At 40.5% G+C, this 26,292-nt stretch overlaps 1 protein-coding gene across 2 annotated transcripts in view; it reads right to left on the reverse strand.

Moving 5' to 3' along the window:
* The window catches only part of jazf1a (JAZF zinc finger 1a), a 38,382-nt gene extending 15,402 nt beyond the window's left edge, over nucleotides 1-22,980 (reverse strand). Inside the window, exon 1 of one of the 2 annotated variants that reach the window (XM_039678915.2) lies at nucleotides 22,014-22,980. In XM_039678915.2, the coding sequence (XP_039534849.1) occupies nucleotides 22,014-22,128 (115 nt within the window). In that variant the 5' untranslated portion in view covers nucleotides 22,129-22,980. The remainder of the gene's footprint in view (nucleotides 1-22,013) is intronic. The other variant, XM_039678914.2, reaches the window with a different exon arrangement.
* Nucleotides 22,981-26,292: the final 3,312 nt, after the last annotated feature.

Genomic DNA, 26,292 nt, shown 5'->3' on the forward strand with positions numbered 1-26,292 from the left:
ATCACATCACCTCAGATTTGAGCCCCTATTCATCAAGCCAACACGCCGCAATCTCATCATTTCTTATCATTTCAATACAGGAATCAAATGATATTACCAGGGCTGTTGCCGCTCTCCCTTATTGCTGTCTTTGCTGATTTTGAAATTAGCCGATGATCAATAAAATGCAGCTCAAATCTGTTGCTTTCGGTGACGTGCACTTCATTACATCTGATCTGTATAGTGCGGGAATTGAAGATCGGATTTATATCTGTTTTGCAAAAACACATTTATGTGACCAGGTGTAAATGGAATCGTTTTGATAAATCAGAGCCATCCGATTTGAGAAAACGCATGAAGTGGCCAGGTGTAAACAGCCCCTAAATGTTTATTGTAGTAATGTTAGATGTCCCTCTAGTGGGCCGAACGTGTAACAACAACCACAGGCTATAGTAGCGTTGATGATCCATAAGAATGTGTAATGTCGTAAATATTAATAATAGGATAAATTTGAGCATTTAATATTCGAATATTATTTGAATATTACATAAAATAAGGAATGGAATTCAAATAGTATTATAGAGGAAGATTGACAGCCCTAATGGTGTCAGCCATCTTTTTTGGAAGGTAAGCTAGCAGGCTCTTGCTCTGTGGAGGAAGCTGAGTAGTAACTTTAGGGGTTACCGTCCTCTTTTTCCCGGACATGTCCGGCCGTCGATGTCCGGGATTCAGCTTTTGCTTTCTGCAGTCGCCATTCATTGTTTACATGTACAGCTTTTGTTTCAATCTAACTGAATTCATTTTGATTGGTGAATCTGAATGTAGTGTTTACATTAACGCTAAATATGTGATCGGTTGATGTGCGTTTTTAGCCTGGCTGCGCCCTCCTACGCACTTCCGCTCAATTTAATTTTACTTCAGTACTACGTCTGGGACCGCTCCATATCCTTAGGTTTCCAGAAATCAATTTTTTGTAGGACCAATCAGCGAATAGAGGGAGTGGCTGAGAACAATGACGTTGATGTAGTGCGTCAGTTTGAGTGCAGTAATGGCAGCGGAGAAAGACGTGAGAAAAGCCAGTCGGTCCGTCGTTGGTAAAGAAACTGCCGAATATACAGAATTTAAAGCCGGATTGTTATCATCTCACCTCTTGTTGCACAACGGAGGACAAAGTGAAGGAGGCAGAAAGGTTGGAAGTTTGTGCTGGGCAGCTCGTGCACAATGACCGTGACATTTTTGACTTTAGCCTGGTGTTCGCGATGTTCGGAAGCCCCGAGTCCTGGCTGCTAAACTATTGTTGGAGATCCGCTCAGGAGTCATGTCAGTCGCTCATATTCCCAACTGTAAATTTACTGATTCTTGTGATGAACATTTTGAGCCCCTTTGTGTACTCGTGCAGGAGGTTGGTTGTTGTAAATCATACAAATTGGTTGTGATTTAAAAAAAAAAAAAAAAAATTCATAAATAAAAATTTGAAAACCCATACTTTGGAGACTATATTTGATTTTCAGTTTTAGATGTCAGTGGTTAATTTGTTTTAATGAAAAAAACAACTAAATGCCATATAAAAATGTACAAACACATACTTTGAAGACCATAATTAAGGTAATTAAGAAAAAATGAAATTTTGGTAATTAATATGAAAAATTGTTGTTTATTACACATCTGCAGACAGACTGATCATTCACTGTAACTTACAGCATTTGCGGCAGATCAGAAATCGACCACAGCGGCGTATTTGTAATGATTAGACACAGCTTCGACCATTGACTGAATAATCACTGTCCTTCATGTCAAATATACATTTCGAATTAATAATTGTTTCTAGATTAACAAAACCTGCAGCTCTCGTTGACTGAAATCCTATTGTAAATTTAATCCTCTGATCATTTGGAGTTCGGACTTGTTGTTTCTTTTACTGTCTATGGTTGTTTCGGCGCATGACATACGTCACTCACGACCACACATTAGCGATTGGCTATGGCAGATCGTGAGTGACTCTGGGCAGATCCAATAGATTTGAACTTTAATAGTGAACATTCGCCTACAAGGAAGGAAACGTTTCTCAATTGAGGGAGGCCAGACTCTATGTACAAATGAAATGTACTAGAGTCTGGTTGAACCAGGCTAGTGCGTTTTAACATTGCTAAGAAAATTCCCGCTCTTCCGTAAGAGATAAGATACCGGTAACTTGCATCTCACAGCTGTCTCTCATCGGTACTCAAGTCACCGGCCGTGCATTGTTCTCCACACGGTCTTCACTCTTCACTCATTCTGCTCGCCACAGTAAACATGATGAATGATGACTGTAGAACGCAAAAGCCAAATCCCGGACATTTTGGGCGATCTCGAAACACATTTTTGGGCAGACTCATCGCGGAGACTCACTAGTGCCTAGACTGGTTGTTTAACTACTGTCCGGTTACTGGTAGGCGTGGCCTCCTAGGGCAGCGAAGCAAGTGCATTCTGGGAGTTATTGTCTTTCATCCACATTAGCCAAAAATACATTTTCTGGCTTTTCTCAGTCTAGAAAGCTCTAAATTCAAAAATAATTTCACAGTTCTTCTAAATAAATTACCCATTTTTAATACACATTCATCATTCCAGAGGTGGAGTGACCCTTTAAGCTGCTTTCACTTTAGTACAAAGATTTAGTACACATGCGATTTCTTTACTTGCCATTTATGTTCACAGGCATAACCAACTGTGTGTATATGAACTTTGTGTGTTTTTGACATAACCTTGTGTATTTAAGCGCAAAGTGAAAGAACTTGGTTTAAACTCACAGGATGCGCAGTCTGTCATCCAGCTTTCTAATTATCAGATGTTTAGGCTGATACTGCTTTAAAATACAATCAGATAATAATCTTTCATGATGATGAAGAATTGGCAATGTTACGTGAGAGTGAACGCGATAGAGATGATAACCAAAACTAGGGGTGCGGGGAAAGAAATGTATTTGTCACGGATACACCAACACCAGCTTCAGTGCCAGACACCTTCACTCCGCCCACTCGATCTGCTTCACCGGAATTCTAATCATCGTCACCTGTCACCACCACCTGCCTGCAATCCTCACCCAATCTACCCTCACTATTTAAGACACCTCAGTTCACACATTCATTGTCTGGTCTCGTCGACACATGCGACAAACAGACTCCTGCTAACCTGATCTCTGCTCACCTGATACTTACCTGCCCGAAAGTCTTCATCCAGTCCTCCCGTCCTACTAAACCAGTCCTGTTTCCATCCTGCTGACTCCCGTCTTCCGCCTGTCTCCAGTCCCGTTACATCTGCCTAACCAGTTCAACCGGATTTGCAAACCTCTGATTCCAGTGACTCACCTGCCAGTCTTAACCGTGCCTGTTTCAATAAACTTGCAAAACTTACCCTTCTGTGTCTTCCGACTTTTCGACAGAAGACCAGACCAACATGATGCAAACACCGACTACCACGACCGCCACTGCTACTCAACCGTCAGCCTCAACTATTCTACGGATCGTTTCATCCACCCCCGCTACTTCCACCATGCCTGTTTCTTCGTCTGCCTCTGTCAGTCCCATGGCCCAGCCAGCTCAGGCGAGGAGGGGGAGTGCAACGGATTTATGCTACAGTGCGAGCTATACATGGAGATGAATCCACATCAATTTCCAACGGAACGATCTAAGGTAGCGTTTGTCATTTCCCTGCTCAGTGGACGAGCCCTTCGCTGGGCCCACGCCCTATGGAAGGATCGTGGTCCTGTAGTCCAGACTTTTCCTGCTTTCTCAGCCCATTTTCTAGAAGTTTTCCCTCAGTCTGCCAATGCTATCTCCGTACAAGATCAAATATTCCGGTTAAGAAGGGAAAATCATCAGTTTCTGCATATGCTCTCCAATTTCGCACTCTAGCAGCCACCGTTGGATGGAACGAGTCGGCGTTGATTACAGCCTACCGACATGGTTTAAATCCTGAGATCCGTTTACAGCTTGCGATCTACAATGATGTCTAGGTCAGGAAAATATCATCCAACGATCCATTCGTGTTGACCAACGCCGCACTGCCTGTCAGCTCGACTGTCCTGCACCTCCTCCTTCTCGCCCCTCATCAGGCTCAAGCCCTCCAGCACCAGAACCTATGGAGATTGGATCCAGTCATCTGTCTTCCGCTGAACGCCAACTTAGGATTACGAACCAGCTTTGCTTGTACTGTGGGGCCGCCGGTCATCAACTTCTGACCTGTCCAGTTAGTCCACCCCGGCCGGCGGTGAGTACAGTTCGTCTTCCACTCCCTATCTCATCAATGAAATACACTTCAGTAACCATCACTTACCGTAAACACTCTCTTCCAGTACAAGCGTTGATTGACTCCGGTTCTGCAAGAAATTTCATATCTCTCTCCACTCTCCAACGCTTCCAAACTCGTCAAAAAGCTATTCCTCACATTCTTCAGATCCGGTCCATCCTCTGAAAACCTCTTGGTCCCGGGCGAGTTGGACATCGTAGTCCTGAGGTGTTAATGCAGATCGGCAGTCTTCATCAAGACAAAATATTGTTCTTGGTGCTGGAGGGTTCTACTGCTGAGATCATCCTGGGACACCCGTGGTTGGAGGTTCATTCACCCAACATTCAGTGGTCTACCGGGGAGATCCTGCAGAACACTGTTTCCATCATTGTCTACAGAATGTACAGAAAAAATTTCCGCCTTCATCCACTCCGGACTCTGAGATACCCATAGCCTCCACTTCGGTGGAGAGCCCCAACGTTCACCTACAACCTGAAATCCCTCCTCCATACCAGGCGTTCCAGGATGTCTTCAGTTAGCATCTGGCGACTACTCTACCACCTCACCGGCCATGGGACTGTGCGATCGACCTGCTGCCTGGGGCGGTACTTCCGCACGGTAAGATCTATCCGTTGTCCATCCCGGAACTGAAGGCCATGGAGGAGTACATCCAGGAGGCGCTACAACAGGGATACATCCGTCCTTCGACTTCCCCTGCCGCTTCTAGCTTCTCCTTCGTTGGGAAAAAGGACGGAGGCTTGTGCCCCTGTATCGATTACCGGACACTCAATCAGTCAGTCGTGAAGTTCCGTTATCCCCTTCCTCTGGTCCCGGCGGCTCTAGAACAACTTCGAGGTGCCCGTATGTTCTCCAAGCTTGACCTCCGAAGCGCTTACAATCTGATCAGGATCCGTAAAGGTGACGAGTGGAAAACCGCGTTCATTACACCAGCCGGACACTACGAATATCTTGTCATACCCTTCGGTTTGTCCATATCACCAGCTGTCTTCCAAGGCTTTATGAATTAAATCTTCCGAGATTACCTGAATCAATTCGTCATCATTTATATCGATGACATTCTCATCTACTCGGCCAACCTGTCAGAGCACGTCCATCATGTCCAACTGGTCCTTCAGCGCCTGAGAGAACATCATCTCTACTTGAAACTGGAGAAGCGCGAGTTCCATCAGTCCACCATACAGTTCCTGGACTATGTCATCACTCCTCACGGTATTACCATGGACCAGAGGAAGGTGGACGCTGTCATCCACTGGCCACTACCCGCCACCCGCAAAGAACTGCAACGATTTTTGGGATTTGCTAATTTCTATCGCCGCTTCATCAAAGGTTTCCGTTAGATCAGCGCACCCATCACCTCACTACTCAAACATGGGGCCAAGTCTCTGTCCTGGACCACGGATGCCATCAACGCCTTCGAAGAGCTGAAGAGGACCTTCAGTTCAGCTCCTACCCTCGTCCTTCCGGATCCAGATCTCCCCTTCCTAGTGGAAGTTGACGCCTCCACTTCAGGGGTAGGAGCTGTCCTTTCCCAGCGGCAGGGGAATCCATTCCGACTCCATCCATGTGCCTTCTTTTCCAAGAAACTGTCCCCAGCGGAGCAGAATTATGATATCGGCAACCGGGAACTATTGGCCATCAAGCTTGCCTTGGAGGAATGGAGACACTGGCTGGAGCGAGCTCAACACCCCTTCGTTGTCATCACCGACCATCGTAACCTGGAATATCTCTGTGAAGTTCGCCGACTGAACCCTCACCAAGCCCGCTGGGCGCTCTTCTTCACTCGCTTCAATTTTACCGTTACTTACCGCCCAGGATACAAGAATATCAAAGCTGATGCTCTATCCCGCCAGTCCCAACCGGACTCGAGTCCACCTGTTCCTGAGACCATTCTCCCTCCAGCCATAGTGGTCAGTCCCATCCAGTGGAGCCTGGACGACCACATCGCCGAAGCCATCCAAACAGAACCTGCTCCGTCGGGAGGTCCAGAGGGACGGATTTATGTACCATCACGACTACGTCTGTCCCTCATGGACTCAGTTCATATATCTCCGGGCTCTGGACACCCAGGCAGCCACCAAACCCTCTCGTTCATACAACAACGCTACTGGTGGCCTAATATGACCCAGGATGTCTCCCGGTATGTCAAAAGCTGCTCAGTCTGTGCCATGTTTAAAGTACCTCGCCGACTCCCAGAGGGGAAACTTGTGCCACTACCGTTACCCGCTCAACCCTGGTCCCACCTAGGAGTGGACTTCATCACCGACCTGCCTGTTTCCGACTCTCATACTTGCATCCTCGTGGTAGTCGACCGTTTCTCAAAAGCCTGTAAACTCATTCCACTCCCCGGGTTACCCACCGCCTTTGAGACTGCTGAAGCTCTATTCCAACAAGTGTTCCGTCACTTTGGCATCCCTGAGGATATTGTATCCGACCGTGGACCCCAGTTCATTTCATGTGTCTGGAAGGCCTTCTTCAACCTCCTGGGGGTCACGGTCAGCCTCACTTCCGGGTACCATTCGCAGTCCAACGGCCAGACTGAGCGAAAGATCCAGGAAATCGGGAGATACCTGCGGTCATACTGCCATGACCACCAGGACAGCTGGATTCGCTATCTGCCGTGGGCCGAGTATGCACAGAATTCGCTTCGCCAATCCACCACCGGCCTCACCCCGTTCCAGTGTATACTCGGTTTCCAACCTCCATTATTCCCTTGGTCCGGAGAGCCTTCTAGCGTCCCAGCAGTCCATCACTGGTTCCAGACGAGCGAGAGGTTCTGGGAGTCAGCACATGTCCATCTTCAGCGGGCTGTCCGGAGACACAAGAGCCAAGCCGATGCCCGACGTTCCTCAACGCCTCAATACCAGCCCGGGCAATTGGTATGGCTCTCGACTCCGGCAGCCCTGTCGTAAGCTGAGTCCCAGATACATAGGTCCGTTTGCCATACAGAGGCAGATCAACGAAGTCACCTACCGGTTATCACTCCCTGCTCAAGTGTATTTCACCGTCCTTCCATGTGTCTCTGCTCAAGCCTTACACAAATCCTCTCACTCCTTCTTCCTTCTAGGGTCTGGTGCTGAAGACGTGCCTCCTCCTCCCGTGGACCCTGAGAACGATAACATCTATCGAGTTCACGAGATCCTCGACTCCCAACGACGGGGAGGCCATCTGGAATACCTCGTCGACTGGGAGGGCTTTGGTGCCGAGGAAAGGTGTTGGGTTCCTCGTGAGGACATTCTGGATCCCGCTCTCCTTCAGGACTTTCACTCTGCCCATCAAAATCGTCCAGCCTGGCCCTCCATCCCGCCCCCAGGTCCGCCTCCGCTCTACCTCCCTCCTGGACATTTTTGAGGAGCGTCTGGAATCCGCTCCTTAAAGGGGGGGCTATGTAACGGTCACCAGCTGGAGTGTCCTTTTGAATCTGCAGAGGGCACTCCAGATAAGACTATCACTCACAAACTACATTTCCCAGAACTCACTGCCCGGACTAATCATCACTGATCACATTCACCTGTACCTCATTCACTGATTGCATTCACCTGTGTCTCATCCTGTTAGTCTGTCTACATATACCTTGTGTTCAAATTCACTGTTTGCGAAGTCTTGTACGTGTTACACTGCATTTCTGAGTGTTCTCATGGTTTTCTTGTCTCCTGGTTTTTGATATCGTTCCCTGGATTTCTCTCTTGCCTCTGGTCCCTGCCTGTTTTGTTTGTTTCTTTGTTCCTCTGTTTTGAACTGCCTATCTGTGTATGACCCTTGCCTGTACACTGGATTACCCCTATGGATTTCCCTCAAATAAAGCTGCGTTTGGATCTTCATCTCCAAGTCTTGGAGCAGTTTGAAACAGTTTGTTTCTTTTGTAAAAGTTTCCTGGATATAACTTTACTATTTAATGCTCATTTTTCCTTACAAATTATATTATCAGCATTACAATGCGAGTAAATGTAGCCGTGTAAAATGTAAAGGATGATGCCACCCTTCTAGAACAATGTGCATTTACGTTTAAATTGTAACATATTTAATGGGCTCTATGCACGGCGTTATTTCCGGTGAAGGATTAAGGATGCTCGATAACTTCCGCCGATCATAGAGTCCAATGCAATACCGAAAATTTATATTGAATTTTATTCTCCATGGTTATACTAATGAAACGTTAGTCACAAAAACAGATAAAACAGACACCCCTCGTTGTGTTTATGCTTCTTTTTAAAATTATGTTAAATAAACATAACTATATATAAAATTACATCTAAACGTATGTACGTTTCGTTTCAAAGACGGGAGGACAGTAAATATTGAAGACTCTAGGCTTTAATCTACACAACCGGAAATGGACGAGCATCCTTACGTTAAATGTGGAACTTATGCGTGCATATAGCCCATAGCATGGAATTAAAGTGTGTAATTAGTGTTATCTCACTATCTTAGCCTTTTTCAGTGCATTAGTTGAGGTAATCTGATATTCGTGATTCTCATTTATCAAAACACTAACATTGGTACCGTTTTGGAGAGAAATTGGGTATTTTTTTAATCTCTCTTTTTAACCCCCATCTCTTGGTGTGTGTGATGCTGAACTATCATATGAGTTTCTAAAGGTTTTTGAATTATTTCCACAGTTATAAATCTTGATATTTTATGTGCAACAATAGCATGCTCAGGCCCAGTGGCTTTTCGCCTAATTTTAAATGCTCCCCCCCCCCCCCCCCCCCAAATAATATGATTTGATGCATTTTAAAAAGATGAATGGTAGATATTCTTAAATCATTCTTACAAAGAACAAAATATAATGTGAATTACAGTATGTGCATTTTTTTAAATAAATTGTAGTGCACAGTGTTTATTATAAGGGGTAGAATCCGCACCTCAGTACTCACTACTCACTACTCATCAGTACTTTTAAATAAGCAATTTTTTTACTCTTACACAAGTAGTTTTTTGGACAAGTACTTTTTACTCTACTCACACAACATTTTTTGGAATGTATTGGTACTTTTACTTGAGCATGTTTTTTCAGTACTCTTTCCACCACTGGTAGAACGATAGTTTCAACCTTTCAGAACTTTATTTTCAGTTTTGAATCATGGCAGGATATAAATCCCATAACCTTGCTTTATTTCAGAAGACTGTGTATAATGATTATAGTCAGTTTTAAAGGGCATTTGCTTTATTATATTGAGTTGACTGAAATGGGAAGAAAATTTTCCTACCCCTAACCAAAACCAAACAGATGTTTTAGTTTTTGACAGAGTATTAGAGGCACGGCTGTAGAGGCTTCGTCCTCTTCTGGAAAGTGGGTTGTGTCACCTGTTACCTACGACATGTAAATTCAATAGAGAGGAAATGAGATAGGCATGTCTGAACAATTTTCCACTGTCACAACACTAAACAACAGCTTACCAAAATACATGTCTGAATACCCGGAGGACCATCTCGCTGACACGGGGAGGGTATGACATAATGCAAAATTCCATTCGGCCTAGGCAACTATCACAGTTATACCCAATGAACTTTTCGCTTTCTTTGTTTGTTTGTAAGCATGCATGTCTTTCTCAAACTCACCCTGACCAGTATCAAGACCCACAGCAAAGTTTTGAGGAAGCTTTGATACTCATGTCAAATTATCCATATATTTTATTCAAACCATATGTCAATAAAGCAAATATATAATTTAGTTTTCTATTTGGGGCAACAAGACAGCTCTTTCGTGCTACCATTTGATTAGGCTACCTAATGTAAGTGAACATATCTGACGGACAGTCTGCAAACATCTCTCCTGCATGTCGTGGTAAAAACACTACAATTTTACCACAAGGAGGCAATATTACATAAGTTCATGTAACTTTGTATTCCCTCAAAATGTCAAGAAAGAATGACTGCATGGTCAAGACAATTTTAACATGCTATAAAAAAAATATCTGTGAGGTATTTTGAGCTAAAATTTCACATACACACTCTGGGGACATCAGAGACTTATTTTACATCTTGTGAAAAAAGACATTATACCACCCATTTAACATCTGAGATGATGTTGCTTGTATCACTTAAATGACATGGAGGACAAAAAAAAAACTATATATCAATCATATCAAGTCAAGTCATCTTCATTGCATTTTTAATATGTAGATTGTTTCAAAGCGGCTTTACAGTGATATAAAACAGAGATTATTTTGGCTTTATGGCAGCTCTAGAATATAATTATTTTCGAGCTAAAGTTAGTTTTGATTGATTCACTTCCGACCGCAAACACAACACTGTTTTAACAGAAAACGGGTTAGTTCACCCAAAAATGAAAATTATGTCATTAATGACTCACCCTCATGTCATTCCAAGCCCGTAAGACCTCCGTTCATCTTCGGAACACAGTTTAAGATATTTTAGATTTACTCGACGAGCATTCTGTTCCTCCATTGAAAATGTATGTACCTTATACTGTCCTTGTCCATAAAGGCAATACAGACATCATCAAAGTAGTCCATGTGACATGAGTGGGTTAGTTCGAATTTGAAGCTCCAAGAGAATACAATGCTGAATAAAGTCACTGTTTTTGCTATGTTTGGACCAAAAAGTATTTTCAATGCTTCAAACAATTCGAACTAACCCACTGATGTCACATGGACTACTTTGATGATGTCTGTATTGCCTTTCTGGACAAGGACAGTATAAGGTATACATTTTCAATTGAGGAACAGAAAGCTCTCTGACTAAATCTAAAATATCTTAAACTGTGTGCCGAAGATGAACAGAGGTCTTACGGGCTTGGAACGACATGAGGGTGAGTCATTAATGACATAATTTTCATTTTTGGGTGAACTAACCCTTTTAAGTTCTCTCTATGCAAACAAAAAAAAAAACGCGATGATGTGCACATGCATATTAAGAGTTATAGGTATGCGCGTTTAAACATATGTGTGCAGGCATATTTATAATTTATAAATTAAATTAAAGCTTAAAATTTATAATGCAGAATTTTATCGCTTCGGCGTGACCTCATGAACTAGAATTATCCAACAACGATTATCTGTACAGAGGTAAAGGGAAGGAGGCCTTCACAGGAGAGAGAGTAGTTGACACTACAGGACTGCATTGTCGTTGTGTCCAGATGCAGGTCCTTCATCAGATCTGGACACTGCCTGGACTGCGTTAAACCTCGGGATCAACAGAGAGACTAATATTAGCGTAGATGCCATTCTTCTTATGATGTAATGAATACATCAGGATTTAAGGGAAGTGTTCCCAGTTCCAGTTGACCTAATCTATGCAGCCTAACATTGAATTATAGAAGTCTTTAGTGTGTTATGTGTATGCTAGGTCAAAGAGATGTGTTTTTAGTCTAGCTTTGAACTGAGTGTTTCTACTTCCCAGACAATGTTAGGAAAACTGTTACAAGATTTAGGTGCTAAATAGGAAAAGGATCTAACGCCAGCAGTCGATTTTGATATTCTACTGTAGGTATCAAGTACTGGGGAGCTAAACCCTTAAGTGCTTTCTAAGTAATCAGCAATAATTTTAAATTTATAAGATGTCTAATAGGCAGCCAATGCAGAGTTGACAGAACCGGGCTAATATGGTCATACTTCCTGGTTCTGGTAAGAACTCGAGCTGCTGCACTTTGGACCAGCTGTAATTTGTTTATTAAGTGTGCAGGGCAACCACCCAGTAGAGCATTACATTAATCTATCCTTGATGTCATGAATGCATTAAATAATGGTTCCGCATTTATCAATGACAACATATGACGTCAATTATATATATTTTTAATAGGGCTGGGTATTGACACAAATTTCACAATTCGATTCGATTTCGATTCACAATCTTGCCATTCGATTCAATTTCGATTCCGATTCGATTCAATATTAATTATTTTGGATATCACTTACAATAAATGGCAAATTGTCTCAAGGAAATCAAATCTCTTAACTAATGCTGTAAACTATGGGAGTCTAGTTGTAGCCTACTAAGCTTCATTAGCCTAATATGAAGGTAATAATGAACTGTTTTGTAGCTATACAAACACTTAAATTACACTTTTTTTGTTTTTATAATAAGAAGATTATATGAAATATAAACATTTAAATGGTGGCTGTCATAAAAACTTGCCAGATTTATATGCATTAAATATTTAAGAACATTAAGATTATAATGCAAGTGTAATATGGTGTATATAGTTAGCAAAATGCTCCTCTCCAGGGTTATTTTTTTCTAGCTGACTAACGAGTGTATGTGGGTTTTCTGAGGTAAATATGACGATACATGACATTGATTGCAAGCTGTTCAACTGACGTCTTTCCACGGTTGAAACGCTGAATGAGTGAATCAATGTGACATGATACGGATTTCGATAAGTTGTACTCTATCTTTTAACACACTTTCAGATGCTCATTCATTTTTATTTCGCGCGGTAACTGGTATTATTAAGCCGGAAGAGAGATCAGCGCTGCTGCTTCTCTTGAGCTGCGCCAGAGCGATTTCACGCCACAGCGCCAAAACGTTATTTATGTTTTTGAATTTCTAAAGAAAATGGACGTAATTTGAAAATTGAGACGTTTAATATCAATAGTAACAAAGGACAAAGATTATGCGCGCAGCCGCGATACATTGTTCCATTCATTCAAATGAAACAGGATGACTAATCGATTCTTGAGATTTAAGAATCGATATCGGTTAGTAAAAATGAGAATCGATTAATATCGAGAAATCGATATTTATTAGCCAGCCCTAATTTTTAAGATGGAAAAATAGGGTTTTACCGATACTATTCATGTGACTTTCAAATAAAAAAAGATTGGTATCAAAGAGCACACCCAGGTTCCTAACCAACGACAAAGTTTTTTGTCCAATAATTAGAATCTCTGTTTGTTTGTTGTTGTTTTTTTTTTGTTTTTGTTTTTTTTTTTTGGGGGGGGGGGGGTCAGATTTAAGTAGTGAGAAATTACTAGTCATGCATTTTTTTATATTAGCTATGCATTCTGTTAATTTTGTAAATTGGTAAGTTTTGTCAGGGCTTGAAAAAATATAGAGCTTAGTATCATCAGCATAACAGTGAAAACTAATGCCATGCTTCCTAATGATATCTCCTGAGGGTAGCATGTACAGAGTTAACAGCAACGGTCCAAGTACTGAGCCTTGTGGTACGCCATGCTGAACTTGTGATTGATAAGACATCTCTCCATTTACTGCTACAAACTGATAACGGTCAGATAAGTATGATTTAAATCATGCTAATGCAATTCCACTAATGCCAACATAATGTTCCAGTCTATTTAAAATAATGTTGCTTTCAATAGTATCAAATGCAGCACTAAGATCGAGTAACACCAATAGAGAGACACAACCACGATCGGATGATAAGAGCAAATAATTTGTGACTCTAAAGAGAGCTGTTTCAGTACTATGGTATGGTCTAAATCCTGACTGGAAATCCTCACAGATTTCATGTCTTTCTAAAAAGGAACATAGTTGTGAGGATTCAGCCTTTTTCTAGTATCTTTGACAGAAAAGGTAGATTCGAGATCGGCCTGTAATTGACTAATTCTGTATGATCAAGTTTTTTTAACAAATGGTTTAATCATAGCCAGCTTAAAAGTTTTTGGTACATATCCTAGTGACAATGATTAATTAAATGATATTGAGAAAAGTATCTATGACCTCTGGAAGCATCTCTTTCAATAGCTTAGTCAGTATAGGGTCTAACATACATGTTGTCGATTTTGATGATTTAATGAGTTTATAAAATTATTCCTCTCCTATAGCAATGAATGAATTTAATTTTTCCTTTGGGAGACTACAATGTACCCCCTGATGCGATGCTGTAGTAGAAGTTAATAAAGTCATTATTGTTGTGCTGCTTGGAAATATCTGGGCTTGAAACTTTATTTTTAGTCAGTTTAGCAACTGTTTCAAATAAATACCTCAGGTTTTGTTTAATTTCTTATAATAGGGTTGAAAAATAAGCAGATCTAGCAGCTTTTAAGGCCTCTCTGTATGTAATTGAGGCCTCTCTTATGGCCCTGAGGGCCAGTACTAATTATAACGCCATTGCCAAGACGCAGAAAGCACTTGATGTGAAACCGCAGTGTGCGTGTTATGAACCAAACCTGCAGTTCATCAGGTAATCAGCGCCTATCCCCACTCACTATACCATAAATTGAATGGGCCTCCTCCTCTAACTGCTGATACTATAACTGTTTGAAATTATACTGGTAATTTAACATAAAAAATATTACATATAAAAAGAAGATTTGTCAAATTTGATTCCGTACCGAGTTTAAAAGGCACATATTATGCCCCTTTTTACAAGATGTAATATTGGTCTCGGGTGTCACCAGAATCTACTTGTGAAGTTTCAGCATAAAATACCCCACAGTTAATTTATTAAAACCATTTGAAAGTGACATTTTTGGGACCTGTTTTAAAAAGAGCTGTTTTGGTGTGTACCACCTTAAATGTAAATGAGCTGCATATCCCCGCCCTGCTTTTGGATGAGGGCGTCACTTGCATTACTTATGGCAATAAATAGTCGGTAGAAGCAGAATGGCTGAGAGTGAAAGACCCACTGTTTTAAATGGCATTCAGCAGTACATGTTTGAACCGGAATCAGACCCAGATGATGAAGAGATTCCGGCAGAATAAACACAAATGAGAATGGACCAGGATGTCTCGGAATGGTTATTTGATACATTATTACATTTATGTATTTATAGAGTTGTAATCGCGTACACTCTGCAATTATGAATGCGCAACACACACACAGACACACACACACTGTGATAAGGTTGATGCAATTTTTTGAAACTACAAACACAAGTACTGTGATAACTAGAGCCCGACCGATAAAGAAATTTGAAGGCAGATACCGATACAAATATTTGTTGGTTTTAAAATCCGATATTCCAATATATCGGCCGATATTTATTTATTTATTTTTTTCAGAAACGCGCAACAAAACATTAAAGTCCCTGTAAAGGCAATTCTACAAAAAAGTTCTAAACACATTATAAATGTTACATATGTATTGCTAAAACATATTACAAAGACTGTGAACTGTGAAGTACTGAAATGTGGAGTTAGACCGTTAAACAGTTTTTCACCATTGCAATTTTACGGATTAATTAGGCGGGGCTAAAACAGGGCTCGATGACGCACTGGAGCCCATGAGCTGCTGGACACCCCCCTATTTGATGACGCACAGAGGGTGCTTCTCATTTCTTATTTGTGCTTCCTCGTTTCCTTTCCTTGCTTCCTTTCCTTGCGTCTCAGCTCCACCCCCTGTAGGACGCGAGGGGAGGAAGCGAGGAAAGGAAAGGAGGACAGAGGAATCGAATAAAAGCTTTTTTATATACATTGGAGTACTTGATGACTCGAGCGTCACTCCACAGTGTCATCAGCAGCGCTAAAAGGATCTGCCCTTATGTTGTTAAAGTTTGGTTATTTAATAAATTAATAATAAATAATAATAAAGATAGGCTATACTGTTGAAATATCAGAGATGTGTGGTTTATATAAACTGCAAAGGTAAAGTATAAATTAAAATGATTGTGACCGATGTGAAGGGGGAGGAGAATTGACACGTGCGTCACGTTTAGTCAACATAACAGTTCCGCGTAGGATGCACCTGTGTATCCTCGCTTATAACTCCTCAGGAAGCCTCCTATCTCCTCGATCCTCGACTCCTCACGGTGCAATTAGAGAATTGAGATGTCCTTCAAGATGGCTGAGCTCGATCGGCTTCCGGGTCATAGGAGGGAGGACGGAGGAGCGAGGAGACGAGGAGGGATATTGAGAAGCACCCATAGTCTGATCTCCCACTCTCCACACACACTCCCCGAGCACATTCGCATTCACCCGCTCAATTAGTGTTAAACTCATTATCCGCTCACCGCTCCTCTGTAGTGATCGTTTAACACTGGATCGTTTTATAAACTTTCCTCAGAGACAACTTGGATTCACTGATAATCCGCTGTTACTGGTGAACGGGGCCGAAACGACGCTCTCACCCCTCAGTGTTCATCCTCCCGTCTCCAAAAGCTAATCAGCTAATATCACCGTCAACAGCTTTCCCGCTAGTGGGCGTGGTTTCAGCGCAGCCAGCGGACACGCCCCCAGCGTTTGAGAGCAGAGAATCTGCAAATTTTTTCATGATTTTGATAGCTTATTTTATGTACTTGCCGGATTTTTTTATCATTCAAATTTGGCTGGGTGGCTAATAACACATTTTTCTGTGGTATGACAGACTCAGAACTCAAGACACTCATACAACGAGCGCCAGTACATCATTATTACCGGTATTACAGACTTTGTTGGATTCTGTCATGTACAATCTAGCAAAGTCCGTTACAATAATTGTAATTATTGTAAAATAAAATAACGATTTTGTGGACAGTTACACTGTATTGAGAAATAATATTTTTACAGTTTTCATCAATAATTGTCATTGTTGAACCCTTGCTCTTATTATGTTTTTGATTTCTCAGTTGTCATTATTTTAGCAAATAATTTATTTGATATTTTTTGAGACAGTTTGTTTTAAGAAGTTTCAAAGAGTTAGTAAAAGAGTAAAGTAAAAGTAAAAAAAAAAATATGTAGGCTATCCATTTTTTATTAAGTATTTATTTTGTATTTATACATAACCTCACTGTATTAATTTATAATGCATCATTATTGCGTGATATTTGTGTCAATAATCATCAAGCACAGGTGACTCGGGAGGGGCCCCCAAATCAAATTCTGCTTAGGGCCCCCAAAAGGCTCAGGCCGGCTCTGATGGCTCCCATCTCTTTATGTGACACTCCCACTTTGCCTTTGGCCATCCTATGAATGCATATGCATGACACGAAAAGCACATTTTGCCATTTTCAGTTCCCCCAACGCAAGTATGTACGAACGGGACACACAGAGATGAAAGCACATGTGCTTTCATCTCTGTGTGTCACGTTCATACATACTTCGCAATGGTTTTATGCACACTTTGCGAAACAAATACGCTTTAGCGTTAGTAAAAGCATTAGTAGATCTGGCCCGCAGTGTGCTCATTGTAATACGCAGACACTAACTTTGACTTTGTGTGTGCGGTTTCCCGAAGTGATGAAAGAAAGGATTTTTTATGTCAGCTGTCTAAAATATAGGTTGTCTCAGTCAGGCTTACACATTAATCTCCCAGCACTAATAGTGAAGAACAAACTAGCACTAACTCAAGCATAGAGGTGCTGCTTAATGATTTAAAGTTATAATTTTATCATGACAATCACATACAATTTTGAATTTAAATTTTAACAATCTACTTCATGACTGGCAAACTGCCAAACCAAGCCACAGCATGGGGTTTCAACTCAATAGGATTATTATTGATTATTATTGTGCTCATTAAAACAAGAGCTCTGAGATCAAATCCAGACCCCTGAGGGAAATCAGACCAGCTGATCTTTTATGAGGCTACAGTGACAGACACAGACTGGGTTGCAGGTGTGTTTCATTTCTGACAGAGGCCTTCCATTGTGACGTCTGCAGTCAGTCACTATGGAGACAAGTGCGGCACAGCCATCAAAATAAGAGAAGCACAGCAACAACAACAACAACAACAAAACTACAAATCTGTTAAATATAAGCATAAGTTTTCCATCACAGATTAGAAATTCATCCAAATATTCTTTTAAGAAAGGTCTTAGTAGGGGTATTAGTAAGGTCACTGAATGCTAAAACAATAATTACCATAGACAATATATATTTAACATTACGCCTTGCATTGATGTGAAGACAATACTTTTTCATAATCATGTTATAACAACTACATGTGCTTTCAGAGTTTCAATTTGAATTATTAAAGCAATAATTAGAATCAAAGTGGTAAATTTGGCATCTCTTTAATCACAATTTTAGAGGGTTGAGTTTTCTTTTTAGAGTACCAAGTTTTGCAGTGCACCTCTTAAACCTAAAGTTAATTCTGTTTCATATAATGATCGCTAACTTGGGATTAATATATTTATAAAACTTTTTGAATGTATATCTTCATGCAACTGTTAAGCATCTAAATAGAGAATCATTCCTGTGGCAGTTGACAGACAGACAGCTTGAATACACAACATTAGCATAAACAATGGATCTCCACAGCAAGCACTAATTACGATAGACATGGCAAGCCATATTTACATTTATTCCATTAACAAGAATGTATTTTTACTAGTTACTAGCATAGATTTATAGACCTGTCACGATAACTACTTTTTGTTGGGTGATATATTGTCCCAGAAATAACTGTAATAAACAATATTAGGCTACGTGTAATTGTAACAATATTACGTGTAATTTTAAGACCATTGTATGCCACTGATTATATAATTCTATCATAATATAACTGCATAATAATGCAAGTAGGGAAACACACTTTCAAATGACAACGAAAGTTTACTTTTTAAGAATATTTAGAAGTGTACAGTGTATTTAGAATACACTGAAGTGTCAAAAAATTAAATATCCTAAATTTAAAACTTGAATATACCGTAACTTTATAAGTAGAAAAAACAAACACAAAATGCACAAATGGCACTTATATTAAGATTTTTCATCCTAAGATGTTTATATTGCAAGTAGGGGTGCGTCCATGGTTAACCGGTTAAACGATTAACCGTTTAAAATTGCATAACAGAGTGAAACCTTTTTGCTCGGTTAAGTGGCGTCAATACATATTTGCACAAAACTTTTGCGTTTTTTTTCTGAATGTCGATAAAAAAATATTGTGAAATGACAGCGTTTCCATTAACGATGTTATGCGACTCTTTTTTTTTCTTCCGCGAAAAGTCATTCCAAAAATAATGGCAACGGACGTTGGTAGAGATTATTATTATTTATGGAAGGAGACATGGTGTGTTATCCAAGCATAATGGCAGGGAAAGACACAAGAGTTCCTGGGTGTTTCTCCCTCATTTCTGCTCCGCGGTCTTGATTGTGGCATTTCTTTGAGGTTTTGTCTAGCCTAAGTTTTGCAATTAATTGCCAATAACAATGGAATAGATACATGTGACTATTGGGGTAATGATTAGTAGCAGCAACAGAATAAAAATGTATATACATGTAATACATGTAGTAATATATGTTGTAATTATCACTACGTGGAATTACCACGTTGGCAATCCAACACCCTTGGAAGTATAAGGTTCTATCTGCATTCTGAAGAGTTTTGAGATATTGAGCTTCAAAGTTTTTGCATTCCATATAGGAAAATGTGTATGGGGAACAAGTTTCTTTCAAACATAAAAATAACAGGGACCCTAAATGTACAAAACACATCACATAATGTAAATAAATTGTCACAGAATAAGAATGTGTATAACTCAATTTTGACAAAAATGTCAGATAGAACCTTATAATTACAAGGGGACGACTAATTGAATAGGCTGTCGCTATTTGAAAAATAAAAATGTATACATTCAGATGACGTAAAATATTGCCCATTATGTTTACTATGGCTGTCAGTTAAACACGTTATTAACGGCATTAACACAAACCCATTTTAACAGCGTCAATTTTTTTTTATCATGCGACCTTTTGTCCAAGCAACTTTGTAGTTTTTTTCACATGCTTATGCAACAGGACGTGTTGCTGCGCTCTGAAACCCATTGATTTCAATGGCTTGTGCCACGTAGGGATGGGACGATAACCGGTTTCACTATAAACCGTGATAAAATGTACTGACGGTTAGTATTATCGTTTAAAATTTAATTATCATTAAAACCGTGTTTGATTATCGCGATTTTAATAACTCACTGAATCCTGTCGGCCAGTCTGACACAGGCGTGCGTGCAGCACGCAATATTTTTTTAAAATTACTATTCGAGAAGGAATGGCGGAAGGCAGTGACTGTGCTCAGGAGATTTTTCAGCCTTTTAAGAGGACCAAATCTGAGGTGTGGTCATATTTTTGGGTTTTACAAAAGTCCTGAGGGAAACTTGATCGAGGATGGTCACCTTGTCTGCCGAACAAAAAGTCACTGCAATAGAAACACTTCAAATCTGCCGAGTCGTCTTGTGTGATCACCTGAACGCAAGGCAAGTTAACTTTGACCTCAATACCAAAACTACGTCTGGGAAACAATTGGGCACGAAATGTTGTTTTGAGTTGAAACATTTTATGTCACTCACTTGAAATAGACGTCAAGCTTCCGCGAAGAAAAGTTCGTAGCAAGTGGATTTGAGCCAAAGACGAACGAACAACTTCAAACAAGACTAAGAGTGATATTTTAAGGGATAGTAAAGTATAGATGCATCACGTATTAAACCGTGTAAAAATTTATTTTTACCACAATTACGGGGACATATTGAATTGATAATGAGATAAGCTAATGTTTTAAATCTTACCTGTTTATGAATTCATTTAGTAAAACAATCGTCCAGACGAGATATATCACACCAATATTATCAAACTCTGTAAACAATAAATCAACTCTGATTTCATTTTTGCACTACAATCAAAAACCGGAGACGCAAGACGGCAAGTTGTATTTGAATGAAACGAGAGCGCGCGTCCGTTGTGAATGTTATGGATGTGCGCTGTGTAATAATGCGTTGCTATTGACGACGGGATTGATAAAACTTGTTGAAATGTTTTCAGTGTGAGCATCAGTTCTTTTTGAGCACTTTCATAAATTTTTAACAAAACCGTGATAATATTGATAATCACGATTATTTTGGACACTATAATCGTGATATGAAATTTTCATACCGTCCCATCCCTAGTGCCACGCGAGGACGTTTTGTTGCTTCGTCAACCAAAGCGCAAGCGGATCTAGTTAGACTGGGAACAAAACAACATGCACGCCGCACACACTTGTTTGGGCTTGCAGGTGCCAAATAGTTGGTTAACGTTACGTTTTGAGTGGGTGGCGAGCACGAGAAATTTAGAAAAAATAATGGGACAAAAAGAAATCAAGGGACATTTAGAACAGATTAAAATGTACGATTAATCACAAGTTAACTATGACATTAATGCAATTAATCGCAATTAAATATTTTAATCGTTTGACAGCACTAATATTTACCTAAAAATGTATGTCCCCTACATTTTGCAGATGGCACTGCCTCTATCATCTTATCTGCTCTCTGATGGCTGCAAGACGCCCATGTGAACGCTTGCAGTTTCATTGCAGTTCTTTCAGTGTACCTATTAAATTATATTAAAATCTGTGGTTAAATATTCATTCCATTTATGTATATATCTAATATTCATATGTATACCATTTCTAGGAATATATTACTAGCAACTATTTAGCTGGAATATATATTTAATAAAGTTTGAAGTTTAGTACTAGAAAACTGGAACAGAACTGTTCTATTATGTGATGAATAGGCTATATATTCAATTCTGGTCCGGAATAAAGTACTAATAGCCAATCTATAAACTAGTAACACTAAAATTATAATTATGACTAGTGAAAACCATAAAATTACTAACATTGCTAGTTATTTCAAGCAACACATGTTAATACAGCTTGCCACACGTACAAGCAGGCCTAGATCTAAACAGAGGACCGTCTAGTAACCGTGCACCCGTCGCTGAAACCTGCTTATGACTATCTATCGACACTAACTTAAACAGAGTCAATGCTAATGTTATTAAATTTGCAGCGAGTTCATGCAAGTGAATTAGCGCGTCACTGCATACAACCCAGCCAAATGCTTAGCGCACAGGCGCGCCTTCTTGCCGCTTGAGAGCGACTGGTTAGCGGGACAGCAGGCCGAAAGCGGAGCGCTAACGTTACTCACCGATGTGGTTATCTTCGATATGAACGATGAGCTCGGCCAGGGACTCAAAGTGCAGCCCGCATCCGCCAAACCGGCAAACGTTGGAGAAGAAGGAGGCAGCCGCAACGCCCGTCATAATGGAAGTGTTGGCAATGGTCCGTGAGCTTGCAGACCGGCGGAGGCAGAGGCTGTGCGGGATGAGGTGATCTAATAGCCGGCAGCTCGTTGCAGCAGCAGCGGCAGCGGGGATTGCAGCTGGAGCTGTTTAGACGGCTGGCAGCCAATGGGAGGGGGATGGGGGGCAAAGCAGCATGACGGAGGAGGAGGAGGAGGAACCGGCCAAACAAACATGCTGCTGTTCAGTTCACCTGAGCGGAGAAAAACGAGGAATGCTTTACTGACAAGTGCCACATAAGCAACTATATTATTGATTATTTCAGTGCATCTTTTGCTGCCCTGCCTTTAAATGTGTAAGGTTTGATACTAGTGCCACTGTAACAAGCCAGATGAACTTAAAGTTAATTAAATTAAACTAAACTAACTAACCAAACTAAAACTAAATTTAAAATGATAATTACACAGGTATTACACAGGCTGTGACTCTTCCAAGTGTTCATAGAACATACTAGTATACTTCTATCTTTTCATATGGAATTGTAATGCAGTGTTCATTAATTTCACACCTTTTGGTAGCCTATCTTTAAAAAAATGATGTCCATTTCACAGAAAAGGCTTAAATCCTATTCTCAGACTGAAATAAGCTACATGTTTGAGCTGTCTTAACTTAAAGCAGCTTGCACTGACATACCTATCTATCTGCTCTATCTGTCCTAATTTAATTAACCCGTGTCCTTATGGTCATTTTTGTTATTTTCTGTATCATTATCTGTATCATGTTTACTTGGCACACGTGTGTATTTTTATTGGAATTTCTATTACTAAATCTATAGTTACAAAGTTACAAAATAGTTCCAAAGTGCACAAAAATGTCCCCATTGAAACCCATTTAAACTGCTTTCATTCTAAGGCGTCAAAATTAAAAAACATACAATCTTTTTTCCAGATTTTTTGGCATTTCCTCTGGTTTTGCCTATAAAGTAAATACTCACTTTATTCTTGTTTTCTGTTATAGAGCCAATTGGATAAAGTATGCAGCTAACATGTGTGCCTGTGTTAGTATGGATATCAGAGTGTGGTTTGTATGTGTGCAATAAAAAAAAATTGTGTGTGTGCATGTAATATTTGAGAGAGAAAAACTGTACTGTTCTGTACTGTGCTAAACCACAAATCCAGCCACTGTGTGTACCAGCAGAGCTTGGCTGTCGTCCAAACAAAATCTTACTGAAAGCTCGATATCATAGCATATCTGCCCCCTTTAGAGTGTCCATTGGTGTTAGGCAGGGAGGAATCTTGTCGTCTGTCTCATTTAATTTATATGAACTGTCAGGAGACTTAATGGTTGCAACACTGGCTGTATGATGGGTGGCATGCTGGTGAATCATCTTATGTATGCATGACCTTGTTATTAGTCCGAGTGGTGCTGGGCAGCAGGAGCTTCTTAATATGCTCTGACTAGGGGTGGAATTTGATATAAAATATAATTCCAGCAAAAGTGCAAAAGTTTTAAAATGCAAATTGGTTTCATTTTCCTGTGTTCATGCTAGCCAATAATTGTCTCGAGGTCTGCCAAAAGATTAAATTCCTTGGTCATTGTATTACAGATGATATGAATGATGATGATGACATAAGTTATATGCACAGGCAAACACCATAGTAAGTTTAGTTACTGCTCTACTCAAGTTAAAGTGTCTTTGTTCAAAGCTATATTATCTGTGGTCTTCCTAAAAATCCAGCATGCAGAAGTTAAAAGTTGCTTACAATGATGCAATGAGAATTTTACTCAAGGTTCAAGGAGGGAATGCTAGTCGGATGTTTGTATCTGTAGGAAACTAGGACCCAGTAATGACACTGAAAGCCCTTTTAAGAAATGTGATGTTTAAGTTTATGCAATGTCTAGATGAGTCTACCAATAGTACCATGGTGGCACTCTCAAATCCCTTTGTGTGCTGTACAGGAGACTGCAGACTGAGAGTGCTTTGGCTGAAATGTCTATTCTATGCTTCTTCTTTTTTTGTTTGCTTGTTTGTTTTTGTTTGTTTTCATCTGTCCTTTCTTGCGTGTTTTTTGGACACGAGTCTGGCAAATAAACTGAATTGAAGATGGCTTTGATTTTTTATTAGTTTTTGAGTTCAAAATGTTTTATACTTACCTCTACTTAAAAAGTAACATTTTGAATTGATCCACAAGGGCTATTCCAATGGCTTAAGCCCTCTCTGTGAAAACAGGCCTTAGTGTAATATCATCATTTTATAATTTCATTCATCGTTTGATTTATTATTCATAATTCCATATAAATTAATTATATAATTTTCTTTACAAAATCTTTGTGCAGCATTAAACTGTGAAAATTCACTTTTCAAATGCAGCTCTCTGTGCTGCTATTTACTGTATTTTGCATTTATGTTGTCTCAAGCACTCTACTGTCTCTCTCAAAAGGAGTAGTTACTTTTGAAAAAACTTTTGCTGATAATTTACTCACCCCCATGTCATCCAAGATGTCAATGTCTTTCTTTCTTCAGTCGAAAAAAATGTAAGGTTTTTGATGAAAACATCCAGCATTTTCTCCATATACTGCACTTCAGTTCGAGCAGGAGAGTCATCAACGTGCAAGAGCAAGGCGAGCGTTTGAGCTTATAAAACTTAAACTTTGTGTTTTTTTTTTTTTTAATGAGCGATCGTTTCGCTTGATAAGACCCTTGTTCATTGTCTGGAATCGTTTAAAGCCCTTTGAACAGTTTGCAGTGTCTTTTGGACCTTGAATCGTTTGGTTCCCACTGAAGTGCATTATATGGAGAAAAATGCTGGAATGTTTTCATCAAAAACCTTAATTTCTTTTTGACTGAAGAAAGAAAGACATGGACATCTTGGATGACATGGGGGTGAGTAAATTATCAGCAAAAGTTTTTTGAAAAGTGAACCACTCCTTTAAGTACGTAAATGTATGACCAGAATTTTTATCTTTTCAGTAATTTTGGTAATTTATTTCAGCTGTACAAAAACACAATTAGCAAATACTTTGTAAACACGCATATTTGAATCAAACACAATAGCATATCGTTGTCACTCCGGCTATAAAGACAGGAAGCAATAGCGAGTCAACACATTTTATTTGTGAACAAATATCAGTACAAGCGGATGTGGATACTGGTAACGCAGGGGCCAAGATGATCAGGTACGGTGCAGACGACAGTGCAGCGGTGACGATGGTGAAGACAAGAATCCAACACGACAACGATAATCCAACACGAAGACGAAGACCAGAACGCCAGCAGGGAGAGGAATCCAGAGCAACAAGACGAACATCAAACAACGATCTGACAAGGAATATGAAACAGTGGTGAGTATATATAGGGAGGTGAAATGGATTGCAGCTGGTGATGATAATGATGATCAGCTTGAGTGGATTAGGTATGACATACATTCATGCCCACTACACACATGCATTCACACAACAACACAAACACGAGACTAAAAGGAAGCAGAGAACATATCTTCCGTGACAGTACCCCTCCTCCTAAGAACGCCTCCTGGCGTTCTCAGACTCCCTTACCTGTCGATTGTAATCATCTATAAGGGAGTGATCCAGGATGTCCATAGCAGGAACCCAACTTCTCTCCTCCAGACTGTAACCTTCCCAGTCCACCAAGTACTGAAATCCGCGTCCCCTCCGTCTAGAGTCCAGAATACGATTAACCGAATAAGTGGTCTCCCCATACGAGTCGCGGTGGAGGAGGAACCGGGGCTGGCGGATTAATTTGAGCATGAAACACGGGTTTGATTTTAGATACATGGAAGGCGGGATGGATCCTCCTGTACGCAGGAGGTAGTTTGAGGCGGACTGCCACCGGACTAATGATCTTGGTGACAGTAAATGGGCCAATGAATTTAGGAGCAAGTTTATTAGACACGGAGAGGAATATTCTTAGTAGAAAGCCACACTTTGACCAACGACGTATACGGGAGGCCTTGACCTGTGGCGATCGGCCTTGGCCTTGGTGCGCGCCCCCACCTGGAGTAGAGTCTCACGGGCTCTAGTCCATGTGCGGTGACACCACTGGACGAAGGCGTGAGCGGAGGAGACCGCAACTTTGGATTCCAGACTGGGAAAAATAGGTGGCTGGTAACCTACGCTACACTCAAACGGAGATAGGCCCGTGGCCGACACTGGCAACGAATTGTG

This window comes from Pimephales promelas, chromosome 18 (genome assembly GCF_988280905.1).
Source record: "Pimephales promelas chromosome 18, fPimPro1.hap1.1, whole genome shotgun sequence".
Classification (NCBI taxonomy): domain Eukaryota; kingdom Metazoa; phylum Chordata; class Actinopteri; order Cypriniformes; family Leuciscidae; genus Pimephales; species Pimephales promelas.